The 20,276-nt window shown below is 45.0% G+C and overlaps 2 protein-coding genes across 2 annotated transcripts in view; one reads left to right on the forward strand and one right to left on the reverse strand.

The window, feature by feature from the left end:
* The first annotated feature begins 2,926 nt into the window (after nucleotides 1-2,926).
* On the forward strand, nucleotides 2,927-10,939 carry SLC25A18 (solute carrier family 25 member 18). The gene is made up of 9 exons (XM_063114825.1): nucleotides 2,927-2,946; nucleotides 4,262-4,384; nucleotides 4,601-4,656; nucleotides 5,466-5,556; nucleotides 6,169-6,287; nucleotides 8,598-8,763; nucleotides 9,525-9,679; nucleotides 10,294-10,369; nucleotides 10,798-10,939. Exons 1-9 carry the CDS (start codon nucleotides 2,927-2,929, stop codon nucleotides 10,937-10,939), a joined length of 948 nt encoding a protein of 315 aa, XP_062970895.1.
* A 1,562-nt stretch (nucleotides 10,940-12,501) lies between these two features.
* Nucleotides 12,502-20,276, reverse strand: part of ATP6V1E1 (ATPase H+ transporting V1 subunit E1) — a 46,177-nt gene continuing 38,402 nt past the window's right edge. Inside the window, exons 7-9 of the mRNA XM_063106312.1 lie at nucleotides 16,923-17,017; nucleotides 14,292-14,379; nucleotides 12,502-13,097 (exon numbers count right to left, since the gene is read on the reverse strand). Of these exons, the coding sequence (XP_062962382.1) occupies nucleotides 13,035-13,097; nucleotides 14,292-14,379; nucleotides 16,923-17,017 (246 nt within the window). The 3' untranslated portion in view covers nucleotides 12,502-13,034. The remainder of the gene's footprint in view (nucleotides 13,098-14,291; nucleotides 14,380-16,922; nucleotides 17,018-20,276) is intronic.

Genomic DNA, 20,276 nt, shown 5'->3' on the forward strand with positions numbered 1-20,276 from the left:
AAAATAGTAATTTAGCTCTAGAAACATCAGGGACTGTGGCCACAAAGGCAGCCACAGGGGTCTCAATTATTTGACTCTTTGGCTTCAGACAGAAAGTGTTGTTTTCTATCTTTTTTTTTTTTTTTTTTTTGCGGCTAACAAGCCAGCCCCGAATTTTTAAGACAGCTTCCTGGAATTGGAGTGTGTTTTTCTCTCATAACAATTTATTGAATGTCTCAAAGAACAGCCAACCCACTTTAATTTCTTGACATTTTGCCACCAATTCCCCTGAAGCTCCGGCTTTTAGAGGGCACGTTGCTGCAGGAGATGACGGGCAGCACCAAGCCACCAGCTCCCCAGCCCGGGGGCTCTTCACACCTGCGCCCTACTTTGAGGTCTGTAGTTTGCAAATCCTCACTCCCATCACTAACTTCAGGGATAAGATTCTGTCGATTAGAAGCATCAGAAACCAATTCTAGCAAGTTAAGCAAGAAGGTCAACTTGCCAGCAGGACGGTTGGTGTCTCGCTGAATCCAAGGACAGGAATGTAGCTGGTGTTCAGGCAGGAAGTGGAAGCCGGAATTTAAACAATGCCAGGAACGTGCCATCTTTTGTGTCCTCTCCAGATGTGCTTGCTCCACTTCTCTGTGTCTGTCTCTGCAGATCAGCTTCCTGTTTGCCAACAGATCCAAGGCTTACATGTTATAGGTCCAAATGCCATGCTATGAGCCTGCTCTTCCAGGTTCTCAGACCGAGAACTTCACTGTCCTTGTCGGTGTCCTCTCCCGTCTCACATCTGTCCCATCAGGAAGCCCCGTCCACCCTGCCTTATGCCCTCAGCCTTGCTGCTTCTCTTCCCCGCTCCCTGGGACAGGCAGCCCTCCCCTGGTGCCCAAATTCCGCGGTAAGGGGCGGTCTTCCACTTTCATCTCTCACCCTCTGCTGTCTACTCTCAACATGGCAGCCAAAATGGGCCTGTCAAGAGCACGTCACTCCTCTGCTCATGTTACCAGACTCAGGTCCACTGCCCGCCCCTTTGAAAAGGAAAGAAAAAAACTCAGAAGTCAAATGGTTGGTGTTAGAAAAGCAGACGTATTCAGCTGAAGGAGATGGCAGGCTGTCCCATCTCAAAGATTTACATTTACTGAGAGGTTTTTAAAGGAAGGGTTGAGGGAATGGAATGTGGGAGGTGAAAAACAGGAGAGCAGGAGATGTGAGTTAGGAGTCCGTGTCTGTGAGTCAGGTACAAGGTCCTGCCAAGGCCTCATCTGGTTTCTGTTCTCACCTTCGCTGTTATCTCAGGACCCTGCAAGGTTTTGATTTGCACCTGTGTACTTGGCTGGTGCCCAAGTTCAGCTTCAGTCATTTGGCCTTGATCATTTCTCAAAACTCTACAAGTCTCAAAGAAAGAATTGTTAGCTTTGCAAAGTACTAATTAGCTTCTCGGCCTTGTTTTCCTACTTAGCAAGTGAGATAAGAAAGTCAGGGGATGGTAAGCAAGAGTGGAGAGAAAAACTGTCCTTTTAAAAATCCTCCCCCCCTCTGCAGCCCAGGCAGCTTTAGGTCCCAGCATGGCTTCAGTCCTGCTCACTCCAATACTCAGAACCGTCGCTTTGAGTCTCTTTTTATTCAGAATGAAAGCTGAGGTCTTCCTCTGCCTTCCATGGGCAGGTGCCCACCCCGTCGTCTCCACGACTTTGTCTCCCACTGCTTGCCCCGTTCCTTCTTCATGGCCATCGTGCAGTCACGCTCTGCTCCCCGAGCATTTGCACTTGCCCTGCCTCAAAGGCTCTCCCCCCACGAGGCACGCCTGGCTCACCCCCTCATGTTGTTTGGATCCTTATCCATCTTCTCAAGGAATCCTTCCTTGGCCAAGACCTAGTAGCATTTCCTATCCCCCTTTCATTCTGAATTTTTTTCTCCATAGCATTTATCACTCTCTGATATGCTAAGGATTTACTTACCTCATTTACCATCTGTCTCTCTCTTTGCTGGGGGGCAGCATGTGTGCAGATCCGAACTCTGGAACTGGGTGTTATAACACTGCGCCCTAAACAACTGAGCCAACCGGCCAGCCCCCAGAACTTTTTCTGGAATAGATTAATACACTTCCAAGAGAAAGACTGATCTCTTTCTCTCTCTTTCTTTCTCTTGCTCTCTTTTCTTACCCAAAACAAAATATCTGGAAAACACAAAGACTTGTTGGCAGCCTCGGGGAGCACAACAGGAGAGAGGACCCTGAAGCCGCTTGCCAGGAGCCTGAGCTTCCGGAGAGCTCCTCCTGACGCCGCCCCGCTGGGGTAGAGCAGGACCCTCAGAAACTGATAGTTGTTTTTGTAGCTTCCACTTCCTGAGCACTGTCCCTGCTGTTTCCCATAAATCCAGAGACCTAATGCAGCTTGGTCTCAACAGGGTCATATGAGTTCAGAAAACACAGTTTAACAGACAAAAAGTGACTTTGGAACATGTCTAGTATTATGAGAGGGATTCCAGTCCTCAGCAACTCTGCTTAGAATCTTCCCTCGCGGCCCGTTGGCTTCCTCCACTGCGCCCGCACCTGTCCAGAATGCCCACGACGGCTCTGCTGGAGCCTTCGTTTGGGCCCCTTATCCTTCTCTCTCATCCCTCTTTCTGAAGTCCAAAAGGTCGAGGATTGTGATCTGAATCCCAAAAGTCCAAAAGGTCTAGGAAGGGGAGAAAACGGAGCTACCAGCAGCATTAATATGTTGCAGCATTTCATCCCATCACATACGTGGTTCTTCATGCCACTTTTCTAGAGGAGGAAACTTCAGCGCAGGTGGCTGTGACTGGCTCGGGCGCTCTGCCACGGGGCTCTCCTCAAGAACACGGCACCACTCCTCCCCCTCGGGCAGCCCAGACAGCAACTGCCCCGAACACAACTGCCTTGTGTCCAGGGACCCATCGGCAAGACTCGGCTCCCTGCAGAATGTCCAGCCAGGATCTCAGGTAAGCTCTGGCTGGGACAGCCTGGTGCCCCTGGGCCCGGTATGGGGGAAGAGTTGCTGGTCACAGCTGCATGCCACTCAGCTGTATTTGGGGAAATATATATTTTATATTTGGGGAAATGTATTTAGACACATACAATCAAATATATACATACAATATTGTTAAATATAATTTGCAATTGTTTGGATGCATCTTTTCAAACTGCAAAATTTAAGTCACAATTTAATTTGTTGTCACAAATTTCTTGCTTGCTTATCAAAGTCCATTTGTGAGAAAACCTAGTATTATCTGTTCTTACCACTTCCAGGTTATCTATCTCCAAATATTTTGCTCACAGTCTGCCTCATCTGAAAGATGAGAAAATTTTACTAGGTTTCAAGGAGCCTGAAACAGCCTTATTTTCTATTTCTCCTATACATACCCAGGATGAGGGACCCCAAGTTATCTAAAGTCTGACTTTACTTTTGGCTAGAATTAGATACTTTAACTCTGGTTATCTCCTGCTGATTAGAAGCCCTTGTTGTCAGAAACATGTGTTCTCTCATTATCAACAATAGCCATCATTTACCAAGTGCATTAGTGTGCGGAGGGAAGGAAGGAAATGAAAGGAAAGAGGAAAGAGGAAGGAGGAAATGGGAAAGGAAAGGGGAAAGGAAAGGAAACACAACAATACGTTGAACTTTCAGAAGGGGAGAACAAACCTAAGGATAATAGAGATGGGGTAGGGAGGGGGTTTGGGAGTGGTGGTTGGGTAAAGGGCATAAAGAATAATCACGATCTGTAATGCAAAATATGCTAATAAAAAAAGAAAAGAATCCTCACACACCTGAGAGGCGAGTTTGACACAGGGAAGATAGAGACCCAGAGAAGTGAGGGGAGTTGCTCACGTAAACAGGATTCAGACTTGCTTCTGCCTGACCTTGAGCCTGAAATAAATTGCATTTTGTTTGAGAGCTTTTCCACACATGGCACTAAGGTCAAAAAAGACTTTGGTGGCAGCTCTGAAGCACAGGGACTTCCTGCGCCCTGGCGGGGCCCCAGCTTCCCCGCTTCATGCATGCGGCACATGGGCTTGGCAGAGATGCTGCAGCCCTGGTGAGAGCCGCTGTCCTGCAGGAGGGGTCAGGCCCCCAACTCCACGCCACAGCCCCACCCAGCCTGTCTCTCTGACTGGAGCCCAAGGGAGGGAGGAGGCAGAGGACAGGGGTGTGTGGACATGGAGGAGTGTGTCCCCACCCACCCTCTGCTGGGCCCCAGCCCTGGCTGTGTGCAGCAGCATCGGCCTCACTGAGCCTCTCTCCTCCCTGTGACCCAGCATCACAGCGAAGCTCATCAATGGAGGTGTGGCGGGGCTCGTGGGGGTGACCTGTGTGTTCCCCATTGACTTGGCCAAGACTCGGCTGCAGAACCAGCATGGAAAAGATATGTACAGAGGAATGTAGGTGTCGGTGGGGAGCGGTGTGGGCAGGGAGAGGGGGACTCCCAGACGCGGGACGTGGGGCCCCATCCCTTCCAAAGTGTATTTAGAGAGTGTGTGCACGAGGATGGGGGAACTTTGGGGGTGGTGGCCACCTGGGATGCACCCAGCTGATAGAGGGGCTGATAGAGAGCCTCCTGCTCACCACTGACCTCCTTTGCCGGCCTCTGCTTCTAGAATGGACTGCCTGATGAAGACGGCGCGGGCAGAGGGCTTCTTGGGCATGTACCGAGGTGGGCTTATCAGGCATCCCCGGGGAGGCCTGGCCTGGGCGACGTGAAGACAACGGGGGCTGGTGCAGAGGTGTCAGGTGTTGTGAGCTTCTTGTGAGAACACTGGGAATCGCTGTTCCTTCTGCCTGGGGAGCTACTGGGATGGGCTGGGCTACAAGCGATCCTGGACCACATCTACTTTCACGAGCCTCCTGTTTCTGGTGGAGGTGGCAGTAGCTATGCTTCCTGGCAAGGCTTCGGGAGGCACCAGCGAGCACTGTGGAGCCCAGGAGCTGATTCCATCCCAGCCCCACACTGCCTTTCTGTGTGAGGTTAAGACCCTCTCTCCAGGGCTGGGCACCTGGCTGAGAGCAGAAGGGCAAGAGGCTGAGAGAGACAGAGAACAGAAAGGGTTTGAGCTCCTGGAAAGGAGTATGGGGGCTGCTGCTGTCCCCGCAGTGTCCCCATCCCTGATTATGCCTCAGAAAATGGGTCCAAAGATAGAATAAAAACCTCTAGAACCACAGTGTAGCAGAGTAATTGAAACCCGATCCCTGTCCCCATGGGCTTAGGACTGGGAGCCACTCCTTTATGGTGGAGGTGACAGCACCAGCAAGGACAAAAGTAAAACAACTTCCTGATGACTGGACTAGAGAGTTCATAAAGGAAACAAACACAGTAAAAAAAAAAAAAATTGTTTCTATGAAGCAGACCAGGGAGCCCTGCTTGAACTGCCTAGGGCTGAGAGTGTGTCGTCAGCATGAGTGGCAGACTCGGGATTGTTACTTCTGGGGGGGCCTTCACTCCTCACCTTGGTTTCCCACCTCCAGGGGCTGCAGTAAACCTTACCTTGGTCACTCCGGAGAAGGCCATCAAGCTGGCAGCCAATGACTTCTTCCGGCAGCTGCTCATGGAAGATGTGTATGGCTGGGTGGGGGCAGGGACATAGGTCTTTCACTGTGTGTCTTTGTCTTTTGGGAGAGGCAGCAGGGAGATGATTGCACATACACCTGTTTACCTGTCAGCATGTGTATAAAACAGTGCAGACATATGCTGAGGGTGGGCATGTGTCCTGGCAGGCAGAACGTGAAGGGAGAGGAGCTGGTGTGACTTGTAAGTGATGGATAATATAGAACACATAGAATGTATGTACAGACATGTTCATCAACAGCTGATGCATTTTTCATCAGTCCCCAAACACTTTCTAGTTCTGTCTCCCCCTGCCCTAGTGATATTACTTAAGGGGTCTGGGAGAATGAAATACCTGCCATGGGCAGTTTCATTGCTAATGGTTTCCCCTTCTATGCGGGTGCTACCTTCTTAGCAGCCTGTTTTAAGTTTAGTCTTGTGTCTTTAAGGAGAACAAGCCTGAGGGCCAGGTGATTATTTACCCAGCTAGGTGAGTGGCAGCCAATGGTGACAGGATTAAACACCACCCACGGAAAGTCCCAACTACCAAGGGAGGGTAGATGTGTCAGGGCAGGGCGGCAGGGCTGGTCTGAAGCTGACGGAGCCTTACTCCTGGTCCCACAGAATGCAGCAGAACCTGAAGATGGAGATGCTAGCCGGTTGTGGAGCTGGGATGTGTCAGGTGGTGGTTACCTGTCCTATGGAAATGCTCAAGATTCAGCTGCAGGATGCTGGACGCTTGGGTGAGGCCTATCCCAGCTTCACATGGGATCAGAATAGATCACATCCCACACCCCCCATTTGCTTGACTGTGAGATCTGGTCAGCTTTCTAGGTTGAGAGAAGTTTTTACTTCATAATTACCTCTTCCAACACTTCCAGCTCTAGAACAAGCAGCAGAAATGAGAATCTTAGAGCCAGCCTGTAGCTCACCTGGGAGAGTGTGGTGCTGATAACACCAAGGCCAAGGGTTCAGATCCCTGTAAAGGGATGGCCGGTTAGCTCACTTGGGAGAGCCTGGTGCTGACAACACCAAGTCAAAGGTTAAGATCCCCTTACAAGTCATCTTTTTTTTTTTTTTTTAAATGAGAATCTTGATTGAAGGACAGAGAATACTCACACCTAATACTTCTGTCATGTTGCCTTGACATTTGGAAACGTCAGTGGACTGCTCACTACACTTTAGTCAGCAGGTATTTTATGGTATGGAAGCTGGCCCTTTAGCAGGGAGGCAGGAAGAAAACCATTCCTATTCTTTTGGCTTTCCCTAGAAGAGAAGTTTGGCCCTTTCTTAATTCTGGGCCTCTCAGAAATGCAGGTGCTGATGCACAGAGTAAGCGCAAGGGTTGGCCATCCAGTGGAAGGTGGCCACCCTTGCGGGCAGTGGCAGAGGGGCCTCTCTTTAGTGCTACACCTGTGTATGAATAAATAAGTTAATACATGATGTGCCCCACACAGATCTGCAAGGGGCAGTCAGTCTGCAGTAAATGCGGGTGCCTGCCCCACTTCAAATCAACTGTGCACGTGTGCTGTGCCAGAATTTGACCAGATTTCTAAACTGGATCAAAACTGCAGGAAGAATAAAGTTTAGGCACTGGAAAGCCCTCACTGTGTTTCTATCTGCAAAGAGTAAAAAAGCCCTATAAGGTTTAGTTTTTCAACCTTGGTAAGAAGTTTTAGTATTCCTAAATACTAAATCCTATTAAAAAGAAGATAGGATATGGATGAATCATGTACGTCTAAAGATGACAACGGGGAGAATAATGTTCATATTTTCTTAAAATTTATTTTTTTTTAATTTTTAATTTTTTTGGCAGCCGGCTTGTATGGGGACCCAAACCCTCGACCTTGGTGTTATAACACTGCGCTCTAACCGAGTTAACCAGACAGCCCTTTTATATAATTATATAATTATTTTTAAATTTATTCTTTTTTAATTAACATTTTATTTGTTACACAAGGCATTTATTTTTTCAAGGAAGCTGAGAGCCTTCTGCCAGTTAATTATTTGAGGCCTGCACTTAGATTACTACCATAAGAAAATATGTGCGATAACTAGCTTCCTAGAATGAAGTACTGCCCTGCTAGATACCAAACAAAATTGGGACACGAAATTGGCAGTACTTTCCTTTAAGCAAGAATTTACAATCTCAGCAAAGCTTCTCAAACACTGAGATTTAAGAAAATATTCGCAGAATTTCAGAGCATTAAATCCTGTGGTCATTAGTGGGACTCACCCACGTTTTATGTATGTATGTATATATGTATATATGTATGTATGTATGTATGTATGTATGTATATATGTATGTACTGGCAGTTGGCCAATGTGGGGATCCAAACCTTTGACCTTGGTGTTACAAAACTGTGCTCTAACCAAGTGAGCAACCAGCCAGCCCCCACCCTCATTTTAAATGCTTGTAGTTAATATGCTCAGGGGAAAACAAAATCCATTCTAATTATTAGATGAACTCATCAAATGATGGGCTCTGGATTATTCAACTGAAGTGGGCTGCCATCTGAAGAAATACTCTATAAAAAGAGCATAGAGAACACATCCACCTGGGCTTGGAGCACTCCAGGGAGGAGGCAGCCCTGGAAGACCCCAAGACATAGTTTTTCAACAAACAAAAAAATTTGCTGCTTTATGCCATCAGGCAAAACATATATGGGCTTCCTATGTCCCAAAGTGCTAACAAGATGAACCTCTCTAAATAGGCTCAGAGGTGGTTGAGAAATGGAAAACATCAAAAACAGGTTTAGTAGGAGGATAAGGCATTTGGGGGTATTGTAAAGCTTCCCATGAAGAAATCTGGGCAGGCCATGGCTGTGCTCTTATGAAACATCCTACACACCAGAGAGAAATCATTAGATAACATGGACCTTAGAGAGACTTCCTTGGAGCCAAAAATTAATGTCCTAAAATCAGGACAATCTTCAGGATTGCCTTTGGGTTGTCCCAGGGATAGACATTGCGAGCCACGCTATTGGGAGAGCGTTCTGCAGCATCTGCCGGGGCTTGGGTTGTGCGGGCAAGTCTGTCCTTTCCCTTTCAGCTGTCCGTCATCAGGGGTTGGCCTCAGCAACCCCCTCCTCCAGGTCCTTCACTACTGGCTCGGTTTCTGCCCACAAGCACCCATCTGCCACCCTCATTGCCCGGGAGCTGCTTCGTACCCAGGGCCTGGCTGGGCTCTATATGGGCCTGGGGGCCACTCTCCTCAGGTGAGCCTTTCTTCTTAAATACAGCCAGTCCTGTGTCCTGGGGCCTGGGGCCTGAGTGCACAGGGAGAGGGATGGAGGCAACAGCACTGCCGCCCCACTGCGTCTCTGTGTTCTTCCCAGAACACTCAAACCCAGGTTAGCAAACTATCTCCATGCTTCCTACTTCACCCAGAACTGGCCAGAGTTGCACAGGTAAAAATGAAGTTTTAGGCCCCTTCTTTCGTGGCCCTGTCGACAAAGGACTGCAGACATTTATAAGTGAACAAGTGACTATGCCCCCATCTTGCCTCAGCCTGCTGACCCTTCATAGAACAGGCTACCAGCCTTTGAACCTGCTCCTGGCAACTCATTGAGAGACTGTAGGTGGGCCGGCCCTGTGGCTCACTCGGGTGAGTGCAGTGCTGTTAGCGCAGAGGCCGCGGGTTCAGATCCTATATGGGAATGGTAGGTGCGCTCACTGGCTGAGCGTGGTGCGGATGACACCAGTCCGAGGGTTGCGATCCCCTTATCGGTCAAAGAGAAAAAAAAAAAAAAAAGACTGCAGGTGCTGGTAGGGTGGATAATGAGCTGGGAGGGAGGGGAAGCCAGATGTTTTCTCTTCTCATCCTGCACTGTACAGGGGTGCCAGGGTAGGAACAGGTCACTGTGGGTGATGGCCAGCCCACCTGATGAGCCCCAGTGCTCATGGGCAGGACTTGTGGTCTGAGCCAGGGTGCAAGCCCCAGTGCCGCAGCAGGGCTGTTCCTTTCCCTCCTCTGCAGAGATGCTCCCTTCTCCATCATCTACTTCCCACTGTTTGCCAACCTCAACCACCTTGGGCTCAACGAGCTGACTGGAAAGGCCTCCTTTGCTCATTCCTTCGCGTCAGGCTGTGCTGCAGGTTCCATAGCTGCTGTCACAGTAACACCTCTGGACGGTACGCATGTGGGATACGTATCTTGACTTGCTTTGCAAATTAGGCATTTGTATAGTTGTCTCCAGGATAGTTAGGACTTTTGCACTTTTAGTCCCGACTCTGAAAACCCTCTTAAGTCCCACCACCCTGTGCCTGCTGGCAGAAACTCACCAAAGGTCCTCAGTCCTCACGGAGAAAGTGGGGCTAAAGAGACCTTTGCTGTATTTCTTATCACTGACAAATCCCCTCACTTCTAGGTGCTTACTTTGGTAGCTTTTTGTTCCCTGGTGGCAGCATCATGAGCCTCAGCTACTATGAGTGCTGACATTTTACAACTTGAGGCTAAAGGAAGGAGCTAAATAAAGCGCAAGAAGACAAAGCCTCCCCTGCCTACAGGGCTGCCTCCAGCTCCTGTAATGTGCAGGTAGACTTTCTACAGCACGAGTAACTGAAGGACATGTCATTGCTAACTCCTTCATTTTATAAATGAGGCCAGAGAGGAAGATCTACTACAGATCACATAAGGGCAGAACAGGTCTCATGTTCAGTTCTACATATGCTCAACCACTCTGTGCTAAAGGGAGGACACCAAAAGCAAGATGTTCATTACTTGTTTTAACTTTTGCTTGATTTAGTTCTGAAAACTCGAATCCAAACCCTCAAGAAAGGTCTGGGTGAGGATGTCTACAGTGGGATCGGCGACTGTGCCAGGTGAGGCCAGCATTTCTTCAGGCAGTGGCTGCAACGGGTCTCTCTGCATCGGTGTCTGCCTACCCCAAATCTAGACAGCAATTTTATTGCTGCGCTCTGGGCTTCTTTGAAATCTGTCCCTTTCCTCACCTCTCAAAGAAAACAGGATGTGCTGGGAGCTTCTTTCCTCATTCATATCCCCACAGCCCTTCTCCCCAAAGATACTAGCGAGACCAGTCTTATCTTCCAGGGTCTTGACCCTACTGCTAAATAACCAGACTACACACACACAATGGACGAGGCTTGGCCCCCTCACCTTTGGGGTCTTGCTGTTGCTGTGGAAAGTGATGCCTGCTCTCAAAGGAAAGGTGCACACGTCTGAGGGCACACTGCAAGTGTGCCTGCGTGTGCTCCTGCAGTCAGTTCACCAGGTGCTTCTTTCTCCCCAGGAAACTCTGGACTCAGGAGGGACCGTCTGCCTTCATGAAAGGAGCAGGCTGCCGGGCCCTTGTCATAGCCCCTCTCTTTGGGATTGCCCAAGGGGTCTACTTCATTGGTATTGGAGAGTGCATCTTAAAGAGTTTTGAGTAGACACAGCTGCAGCCCAAGTCCCTTTACTTGCTGCCGTCCCTAGCCATTTCACTCAGAACAGAGGGGTGAGAGCAAGATGGCCCCCCATATGGTATTCTGTCCTCTAACTGGTAGTGCTACCTCAGTCCTGGAAGAAACAGCCCTGACGTAATAAGCAAGTTGAGTATAGCCCTATTCTCCCTTCATGATATCTGCATTTGTTTCCTTTGGAGGTATAGTTACCAGGGATTTTCAGAAGTCCCCAACTATCTACTTTTCAACAGCAAAAATAATACTTGCTTTGGCTGTATTAACTGTAAAACCTTACCTATAAAGATAGAAGGTTTCTACATTTTAACATTTCTATTTCACACTCAAACTCAGTATACTTGAGCCAATTTGAGGATTTAGTTTTGTTAATCTTTAATTAAATTAGTTCTAGCACTGACTCTGGGGAAAAGGAGGATCAGAAGTTCAAGGAGACCATGAAAGTCCTCAACATCAGCACCAACCTTGACACCAAGCATAATTTCAAATCACGGGTGGCTGAGCGATGAGGTGGACTCCAACTGACAGAGCAGCTGCCCTGCCCCAGTCCTCCTGGAGCACAGTTCTCACAGACCCATCCCCACCAATGTCCAGAGAACACTATTTGAAATAAAGTTGAATGAGTAAAATCTTGCAGCAGAGAGGCTACAATGAATAGTGTCTGTCACCTACCTTTCTATGTCTACTTCGGGACCAAACTACATTAAAAAGAGCACTGAAGCTCTTCAAACTGTCACTTATGCATATAGAGGATGGCCATAGGGCTACTTTATTTTTAAGCCACATTGGGTGTTTGAGTCTTGACTACCACTTTATAGCTGCATCGTCTTCAGGAACTGAGTTTGCTGTGACAGAACTCTCTTCATGGGCTGCAATTCCTTCCCCTGTAAGGCTGCTACAGAGAAGAGAAATAATGTCACACAAATGGGGTCAAGTCCTAAGAACAGAATACTGTTCTAGGAGTTAGGATTTACATGAGTCCTCACCTAATCTGAAACATGGGTGAATGAGGACAAGGATGGTGCTAAAATGGTTGGCCCTGGTGGCTTTGCTATCTACTAAGAGGCTGCCTTGGAACCTGGGCTCTCAAGACAGACCTCAGTTAACACCCAGCTCTGCCGCTTACTCACCGCAAAACCTTGGGCCGCTCTTAGGAGCCATCAGAGGACAAAATAAAGAACAGGAGAAAGAATAAAATAAAAAAGAGCAGGGCATGGGAGGAAGAGAAGGACCCCCATGGAAGGATTTAGGTAGGCTGTGCACACAGTAACACCTTCCCCATCCAAAACCACTTAGTTTCTTTTCTTACTCTGCCAAAACTAAAAAAACACTCCTGGGTGATGGTCTGGTAAAAAAGAGCAAGAAGCCCCAGAGGACACCAGGAGGGTTAATAGTTTCAGGTACTGTACTGACAGCTGTAAACTGTTAAACACTATAGGGATTTGGAAAATATTTCTTTTCTAGTTACCTTAGTAAGGCCTTTACTCTCTCAAACCATAAATTTGTAGTGCCTTATATAAGAAATCACAATTAAATCCACATAAACCTTTTGTTTTAATAAATAAAGCATATTCATGGTTTAGATTTTAAATCACATTTACAGATAAGGAAAACTTCTAGGCCCAAATAGGTAACAGTGAAGCTTCTACTACTGGAAGGAAAGCATGCCCCACATGCATTTCAAACCTACAGAGCAGAGACTTCAAGGCAGAGAACATCACACACACTACTCCCTAGACTAGATACCTAGGAGCCAGAGAGAGAGCAGAGGACTAAGTGAAGTTCACACAGCCACTGTCTGATGCCCTCACCTTCGTGCTGCAGAACCAAAGAGAAGCTGTGCTACTTTTAGATGAACTAAAGGTAGCTTCCTGATCATATTAAGTGAGACTGTCTCCCATTGTTAACAATTAGGCCAAGGATATTAGCTACAGAAGGGTATCCACTGATAAACACAGAATATTAGAACAGTAAAGAAGAAGCTACATAGACAATCTTGCTCCTGCAAATATCCGAGACTTCCACATCACAGCAGTAGAGCAATGGATGAACTCCACCTCCCACAGGCTTAGTCCAGAAACTTCCTGTTGGTGTTTGCACCAAACAAGGCTCCCCGTACTTCCGGCATCATCTGTGAAGGAACAATTTAATAAATAAGCACTGTCAATAGAATAACTTGTAAAGAACCACGCATCTTAACCACAGGCAGAAAGTCATTAACCTCTCCGTGGCTGGGAAGAAAATCACAAAACTATGTGCCTCGATTCTGTCTTCCTACTGAAGCACTGCAACAGACTCCTTGGTGGGAAACTCAACTCATCTCAAATCTCAAATTTGTGGTTAAGACTGACTGCTCACAAAGGGGAAGAAGAAAAAAATGAAAAATCTGAAGTCATTGCTATCTAAGGCCTCCATTATATTGTGATGTAGGGAGAAGAAATGAGTCCATTATTAGTCTTATAATATTCTGGATTATCTACATTCTTTCTTTCAAACATTTACTGAGTGTCTACTACGTGTCAGCAGTGACCACACACAGTACTTATAATGCAAGTTTGTGCTGAAACACTCATTATGGCAACTGATAAATCCTTAGGAGGATTTAACTTCAAAGTTCTAAGGCTGTGCCATCCAATATGGTGGCCCATAGCCACATGTGCTTACTGCACACTTGAAGTATGGCTAGTGAGACTGAGGAACTGAATTTTTAATTTTATTTAATGTTAGTTACTTTAATATCCTTATGTGGCTACTGTCTAAACAGCCCTAACATCTAAGTACCAGAAAATGATATTCAAGGTCAAAGTGCTTTAACCATAAGACAAGTACTTGCATAAACACAAGCTGTGCTTCTAAGTCAGGAATAACCAAGTTAGCAGCCATGGCAGTAGAGGGCCACTGCTGGAAGATGCCCAGCATTTTAGAACAAATGGAATTTTTCCTGGTTTGCGTCCTAGAGTTCATTTGCGCAAATCTGTAAACATCTAAAGAGCCAGCAACCTTACTGATAATTCCTTTAAACAAGTATTCATTTTATTCCCCATCATTCCTGCTGCAGAAAAAACTTTAGTCAGCATGTCTACATGTAGTAAAATGTATACATTAGAATCCTTGATAAACAAAACCTTTGTTCTGACTTCAAATCTCCCTAATGCAAATGGTATCACTTCAGTAAATACAGCTACATTCGTAATCCTCACTATTTTGAAGAAAATGTCAAAAAAATGTGGAGAATGACAAATCCCAAATACCACTGAATGGACACGTGTTCCCTGTACCCCTTCAAAACAATGGCAAACCAACTAACAAGCATTCCCACACTCACCTGCTGGGCTATGAGATCCAGCCGGCTTTCTAGAGTGTTGGACACCTTTATTTTACGATCCCCATTATAGATCTCAACTCCACCAGCTCTACAAAGAACACAGGAGATAATTTTTACAGATGTGAAGAACACAAACAAACAAAAAAAAAAAAAAAAAAAAAAAAAAAGAACACAAACAAACATGATATGTTCACTTTATTCCCTCAGAGGAAAGCCATTTTATTGTATGCAGTTGCCACATAAGCAATAGGCTTGAAATTAATTCAAAAAGCTTCTAAGGATTTAAGGTATTTGTGTCGAAAACAACTATCATTTACCAAGTGACTGTTATGTGCCAATTTTATATTATGTTATAGCACCTAATTTAATTCTAACAGCCAGCCCTCTCCAACAAAATGGAAAGGACAGGATTTCATCTCAGCTTACAAACCGATAGTCTACTAATGAGATGGAGTCCTCATCTGAATGCTTTTTAAAGCCCCAATCCTGCTAATTACTGGGGGGTATTGATAAAGCAAAACTCATAATCATGTGTGTATCAGATAAAAGGTACCACTGCCACCTTCCACCAAATGCACCCACCCTCCAAGTCCTGCCTCTTGGCACACCTCACTTCTGTTACTCCTTTCCTCAAAGTTTCCCAGCACTTGGAGGCACTTGGTAAACAAGTCAGAGTTTATTATAGGGAACCTTGGGGAATGAAATTCATTTGCTCCATTTTAAGTCTATTTTATCAAGTATTTCTTGAAATAAGCAGGCCATCAGATAAAGGCTGGGAAGGCTTTGCAAATTTTCCTAGGGAAATTTTAATGGACTATGACTTTAATATTATTATTATTTTCTTACTCCATCTCCCCCAGCCCCATTTGTTTCATCTATTTTTGGTTTCTCTAAACAGACTATATTCTGTTTAGAGGGTTGGTCCTTTGCTGAAAATCCTGACCCACCGTCTGTGATACAGTTCTGTGTCCACGTGGCAAGGGGTGAGAGGAGGAAGACCACCACTAAGTGACAATGATGACTGTGTGCCAGGCACGTCCCTCACAGGAAGCAAAGGGCTTTCCCTGACTTCTCAATTCATCCTCCCAATGACCCTGTAAGTGTTAGTATCTGCACCATTTCACCAATAAGGAAACAGACTTAAAGAAACTGAAGAAAACAATGAAGGAGTAACTGTCCTGACAATATTTAAAATCCACTTTAAATTTTCACTGGAACGGTAAGTCCACAACCCCTAATCTGCAATTCTGAAACTCAAAAAGCTCTGAAAACATGACAAAAAAATCTAATTCATATGGCTCTAAACCTGAACTGACCTCTAGTCATTTGGCAGCAAACAACTAGTGAATCTTTACTATTTATCCTTCTGAATATTCTGATTCCATCTAGAAACATTCGTACATTTGATTATGAGGGTGACACGTCAGACCCTTCTGCGGATATTACTAACATGAAGCTTTATTACCTTATTACTTTTCTAAACTTTGAAATTCAAAACACATCTGGCCCCAAATGTTTCAGATAAGGAACAGTAGTCTTTAATAAAACCTATTGTTTAACAGCCCCTGAAATAAATGTTTTACATACTGTATGCTCAATCTCCAAAACAATGATTCTTTGACAGAAGAATAACTATACTGAACCTGAGCATGTACTAGGCATGGTATTAAGTGCTATCTAGACATTGTCTCACTTAAACTTCACAAGAATTCTATCAGGTAGGTGCTATTAACTCAATTTAGAGATTAGGAAACCAAGGCATAGTGAGATTAAATAACTAGTTCAAAATTACCCAGCTAGTAAGAGGAAGAATGGAGTCTCAAACCCAAATCTGACAATAATGTTCACTAGATTATATACCTTAGCTTACAAAGCATTTTCACATATGCTATTTCTTCTCTTTTCCTCACTTCACGAAACAAAAAAGCAAAAACATTGATCCCGTTTTACAGATGATGGAATTTGGTCTTCAAGTCCCATAGCTAGCAAATGGCCAAGTCAGGACTCAAATCTAGGTCTTACAGGCCTAAGTCTGATACTCTTTTCCATGTGTCCCGAGGAAACTCTTCAATGTTTGTCAGTGGTGTGGGTAGGTGGCATCAGACAGACGGTGAGATGGAGAAAACGGCCCACTCTACCCTTGTCCGGGGTACTGGCTACCCAAACTGCAGTTTATCAGGGGTTCTGGCCCCACAGACATCCTGTCATTTATCTCCGCACAGTTAGCACAAGTGCTGCTGGTCCTCACAAGTCTGTCTCCAAGGAACCTAATTATTAGTTGCGTGCAACAATTCTTGTTTTTTATAGTTACTTAGAAGTAGGGATTATGTTCCTCAGGGTCCAGTGCAGAGATATGGATCCATCTTTGAGTTCTGGGTACAGAAGGAGTGCCACCTCTCTGCAGGATACATGGAGTGACCATAAGCTGACTTCTGGAGTATATCTAGCTGGTTAACAACAGGGAACACAGCACTGAGAGAGGAACAGCAGGAGCTGCATGTGGAAAACAGCCACAACTCTATCCTTGTAGCTAGCAGAGCATTGCAGAAAACACACTTTAAAAAAGGCCTCGTACAAAGGCCATTCTCCCAGTGAGAGAAGCTAGATGTTAGCAGCAGGAATACTCCTTACATTTCCTCAGGCAAGTAGGACTCCTGATCAATTTGGACATCAACATCTTTTTTGGTGGCAATTTTGTACATAGGGATCGCTTTTTGAACTGCAGCCTGGAAAAACAGAAAACAATGAGAGGTTTTAACACAAACTATGGAACAGGTACCCCCTAAATCAACAAACTATAATTCCTACTTATGTCAAGTAAAAGAACAAATGCCCTGCTGGTGAGAATATAAAATGGTGCAGCCACTGAGGAAAAATGAGATAAAAATGAGAGGCCGCACACAGGTGTGAAGAGGTGTAAGGAATTACTGTGAAGGATCAATAGGGCTGGGCAGCTGATTAAACATGCCATGGACAGATACCATGTTTGAAACACAATCAGCAGGGGAGAGATATGTTATCACCCCAACTAGGAGAATTAGGAAGAAGGGGTAACTGCCCTGGGGCCCCACCGGGGTCGTGAGGCATGGAGCTTGGGGAAGCTGAACTCAACCACAACCAGGTAAAGAGCACACCAAAAACACCATTTCCATGCAGGTAGCCCACCACAGCCACTGCAGTTGCCATGGCTGCCGCAAAAGCGGCTGGTCTCTATAGCAGCAGTCACAGCCACCGTGCAGATGGCACGCCAGACTCTCAACTGCATTGACACAAGGAGAGGCACCAGTAGAGACCAAAAAAATAAAATAAGGGCTGGCCCATGGCTCACTTGGGAGAGTGTGGTGCTGATAACACCAAGGCCACGGGTTCAGATCCCTATATAGGTCAACACCAAGTCAAGGGTTAAGATTCCCTTACCAGTCATCTTTAAAAAAATAATAATAATAAAATAAAATAAAGAAGAAGAATCCTCTCTCTCCACACAGCACACTCCAGAGTAAAAGAAGCAGCATGTGAGTTATGATCATAGGGGAGGACTTGATCACACCTGTCTCGGTACTGGACAGGTCATCTAGGCAACAAACCAATAGAGGAACAGTTAATCTATCAGATGGGAGAACAAATCTATGGTTATTAGAGGAGGGGGGGAGAGGAAGGGAAGGAAGGAGGAGAAAGGAGGGGAAAGAAGGAGAGAGACTGGATAAGGGGCATAAAGAATAAGTATGATTTGTAACAATGAATATGCTAATAAAAAATAAATTTAAAAAACTATAAAAAAAATGTGTAGGTACAGAGAGAAGGGAGAGAAGAAAAACTTGGCTGCTGACATAAGTTTAAAGTGGCAGTTGCAAAAGAGGAAATAATAATATGTACAAGAAAGAGTGGTACCATTTTATACCCGTTAGGATGACTGTTATTAAATTTTTTTTTTTTGGTAGCTGGCTGGTATGGGGATCTGAACCCTTGACCTTGGTGTTATGAGGCTGTGCTCTACAACAACTGAGATAACCAGCCAGCCCTAGGATGACCATTATTAAAAAAACCAGAAAACAAGTATTGGAGAAGTTGTGGAGAATTTGAATCCCTGTGCACTGTTGGTGGGAACGTAAAATGGAGCACCCACTCTGCAAAACAGTCTGGCAGTTCCTCAAAAAATTAAACTCATAATTACCATATGATCCAGCAATTCTATTTCTGAGTATATACCCAAAAGGACTGAAAACAGTGACTCAAACAAATATTTACACACCTATGTTCACTGCAGCATTAATCATAATAGCCAAAAGGTAGACGCCACCCAAGTGTCCACTGACAGATTAGCAGATAAGCAAAACGCAGATACAATGGAATATCATTCAGCCTCAAAAAGGAAAGAAATTGGGCTGAGCCCGTGGCGCACTTGGTAGGGTGCGGCGATGGGAGCGCGGCGACGCTCCCGCTGTGGGTTCGGATCCTATACGGGAATGACCGGTGCACTCACTGAGTGCCGGTCACAAAAACGACAAAAATGACAAAAAAAAAAAAAAAAAGGAAAGAAATTCTGATGCGTGCTACAACATGGATGAACCTTGAAGACATTATGCTAGTGAAATAAGCCAGATACAAAAGGGCAAATATTGTAACTGCACTTACATGAAGTGAATAGAATAGAATAGAACAGAACAGGGGGAGTGGGGAATTACTGTTTAATGGGTACAGAGTTTCCGTATGGGAAGGGGAAAATGTTTAGGAAATGATCAGTGGTGATGACGGCATGACAACATGAATGCCACTAAAATGTACACTTAAAATGGTTAAAATGGCAAATTTTATATTTGTATATTTTACCACAATTAAAGAAACAAGCTCATTGAAACAAAAATGATGGAACTGGGTTTTTACTATTATATTGCGATCTGTTTGGAAAATATAATTAATGAAAAATCTTGTCTTTGAACAATATTGTGTATACTCTAGTAGCGACATAAATAACATTTTCTGGAAGGAGTTGAAAGAACTTTAATATTTTTCTCTGACAATATTACTAGTTGAATAAATTAATGCATATATTCAATAGTTCCCTACTCCTCAAATCTAATATATCACCACTTTGGAGAGCTGATTGTTGACACTGGACACTGACACTGTAGAAGTTTCAAGGAAAAGCTTGCTTGGCAGCCAAAAAAACAGGTGTCATCGAGAGAAGGCTAGTTGGCAACTCAGACCTGCCTCCACGGAATGCTATCATCTTGGTGAATTCTCCACTGTTATGTCTAGCTCTATTTTACAGGTTCACAAATGTGGCTATCAGCACAAACATGGGTCCAGGTTACTGAGATGGTTTATAAGCTAGAATCACAATTTATTACAGTAGAGAATATACAGCTGAGGAGAATGAATATCTACATTCTCTAGCTGGCACATTTTCTTTCCTAGGAGACAAGGGAGACAAATTATAATCAAATGAAAATATAGTAATTAATATAATATATATATAAATATATACAATTTAATACATATAAATTTAATATATATATAAATTATGAAGTACAATTGCCCTAAAGCAAGCTACATGGAAGCAAAATTTTAATCTGAAGAGCAACTTCATGATACACAATCCGAGCTGACCAAACTCTTTTCTGGTACCCACATTCTTTCTCCAGATATCTGAATATATTTCATTTAGGTTAGAACCAAGCCTTGCTTGTCTGGCAGTAGGCCACCTCTGTAAGATGGCACTGTGTACTTTTGCTCCAATTTATTACTTGATTTTAAGGTTATGGAATTACAAAGTTCCTAGAAAGAGAGGAGTGTACTAGTTCAGATGGCAACCTGACCTCTTTTAAGAAATAAATTATGGAGACTTCTGGTGAAGATGTCAGAAGAGATGGTCCCCAGTGTCACTCTCTCCCACAAATCAACCAATCTACAACTATAAAAAAGCAACAACAGCCAAGCTGGGGCCTCTAGAGCTCAGGGGAAGAGGAAGAGAGACCTACGGAGTGC

This window comes from Cynocephalus volans, chromosome 1 (assembly GCF_027409185.1).
Source record: "Cynocephalus volans isolate mCynVol1 chromosome 1, mCynVol1.pri, whole genome shotgun sequence".
Classification (NCBI taxonomy): domain Eukaryota; kingdom Metazoa; phylum Chordata; class Mammalia; order Dermoptera; family Cynocephalidae; genus Cynocephalus; species Cynocephalus volans.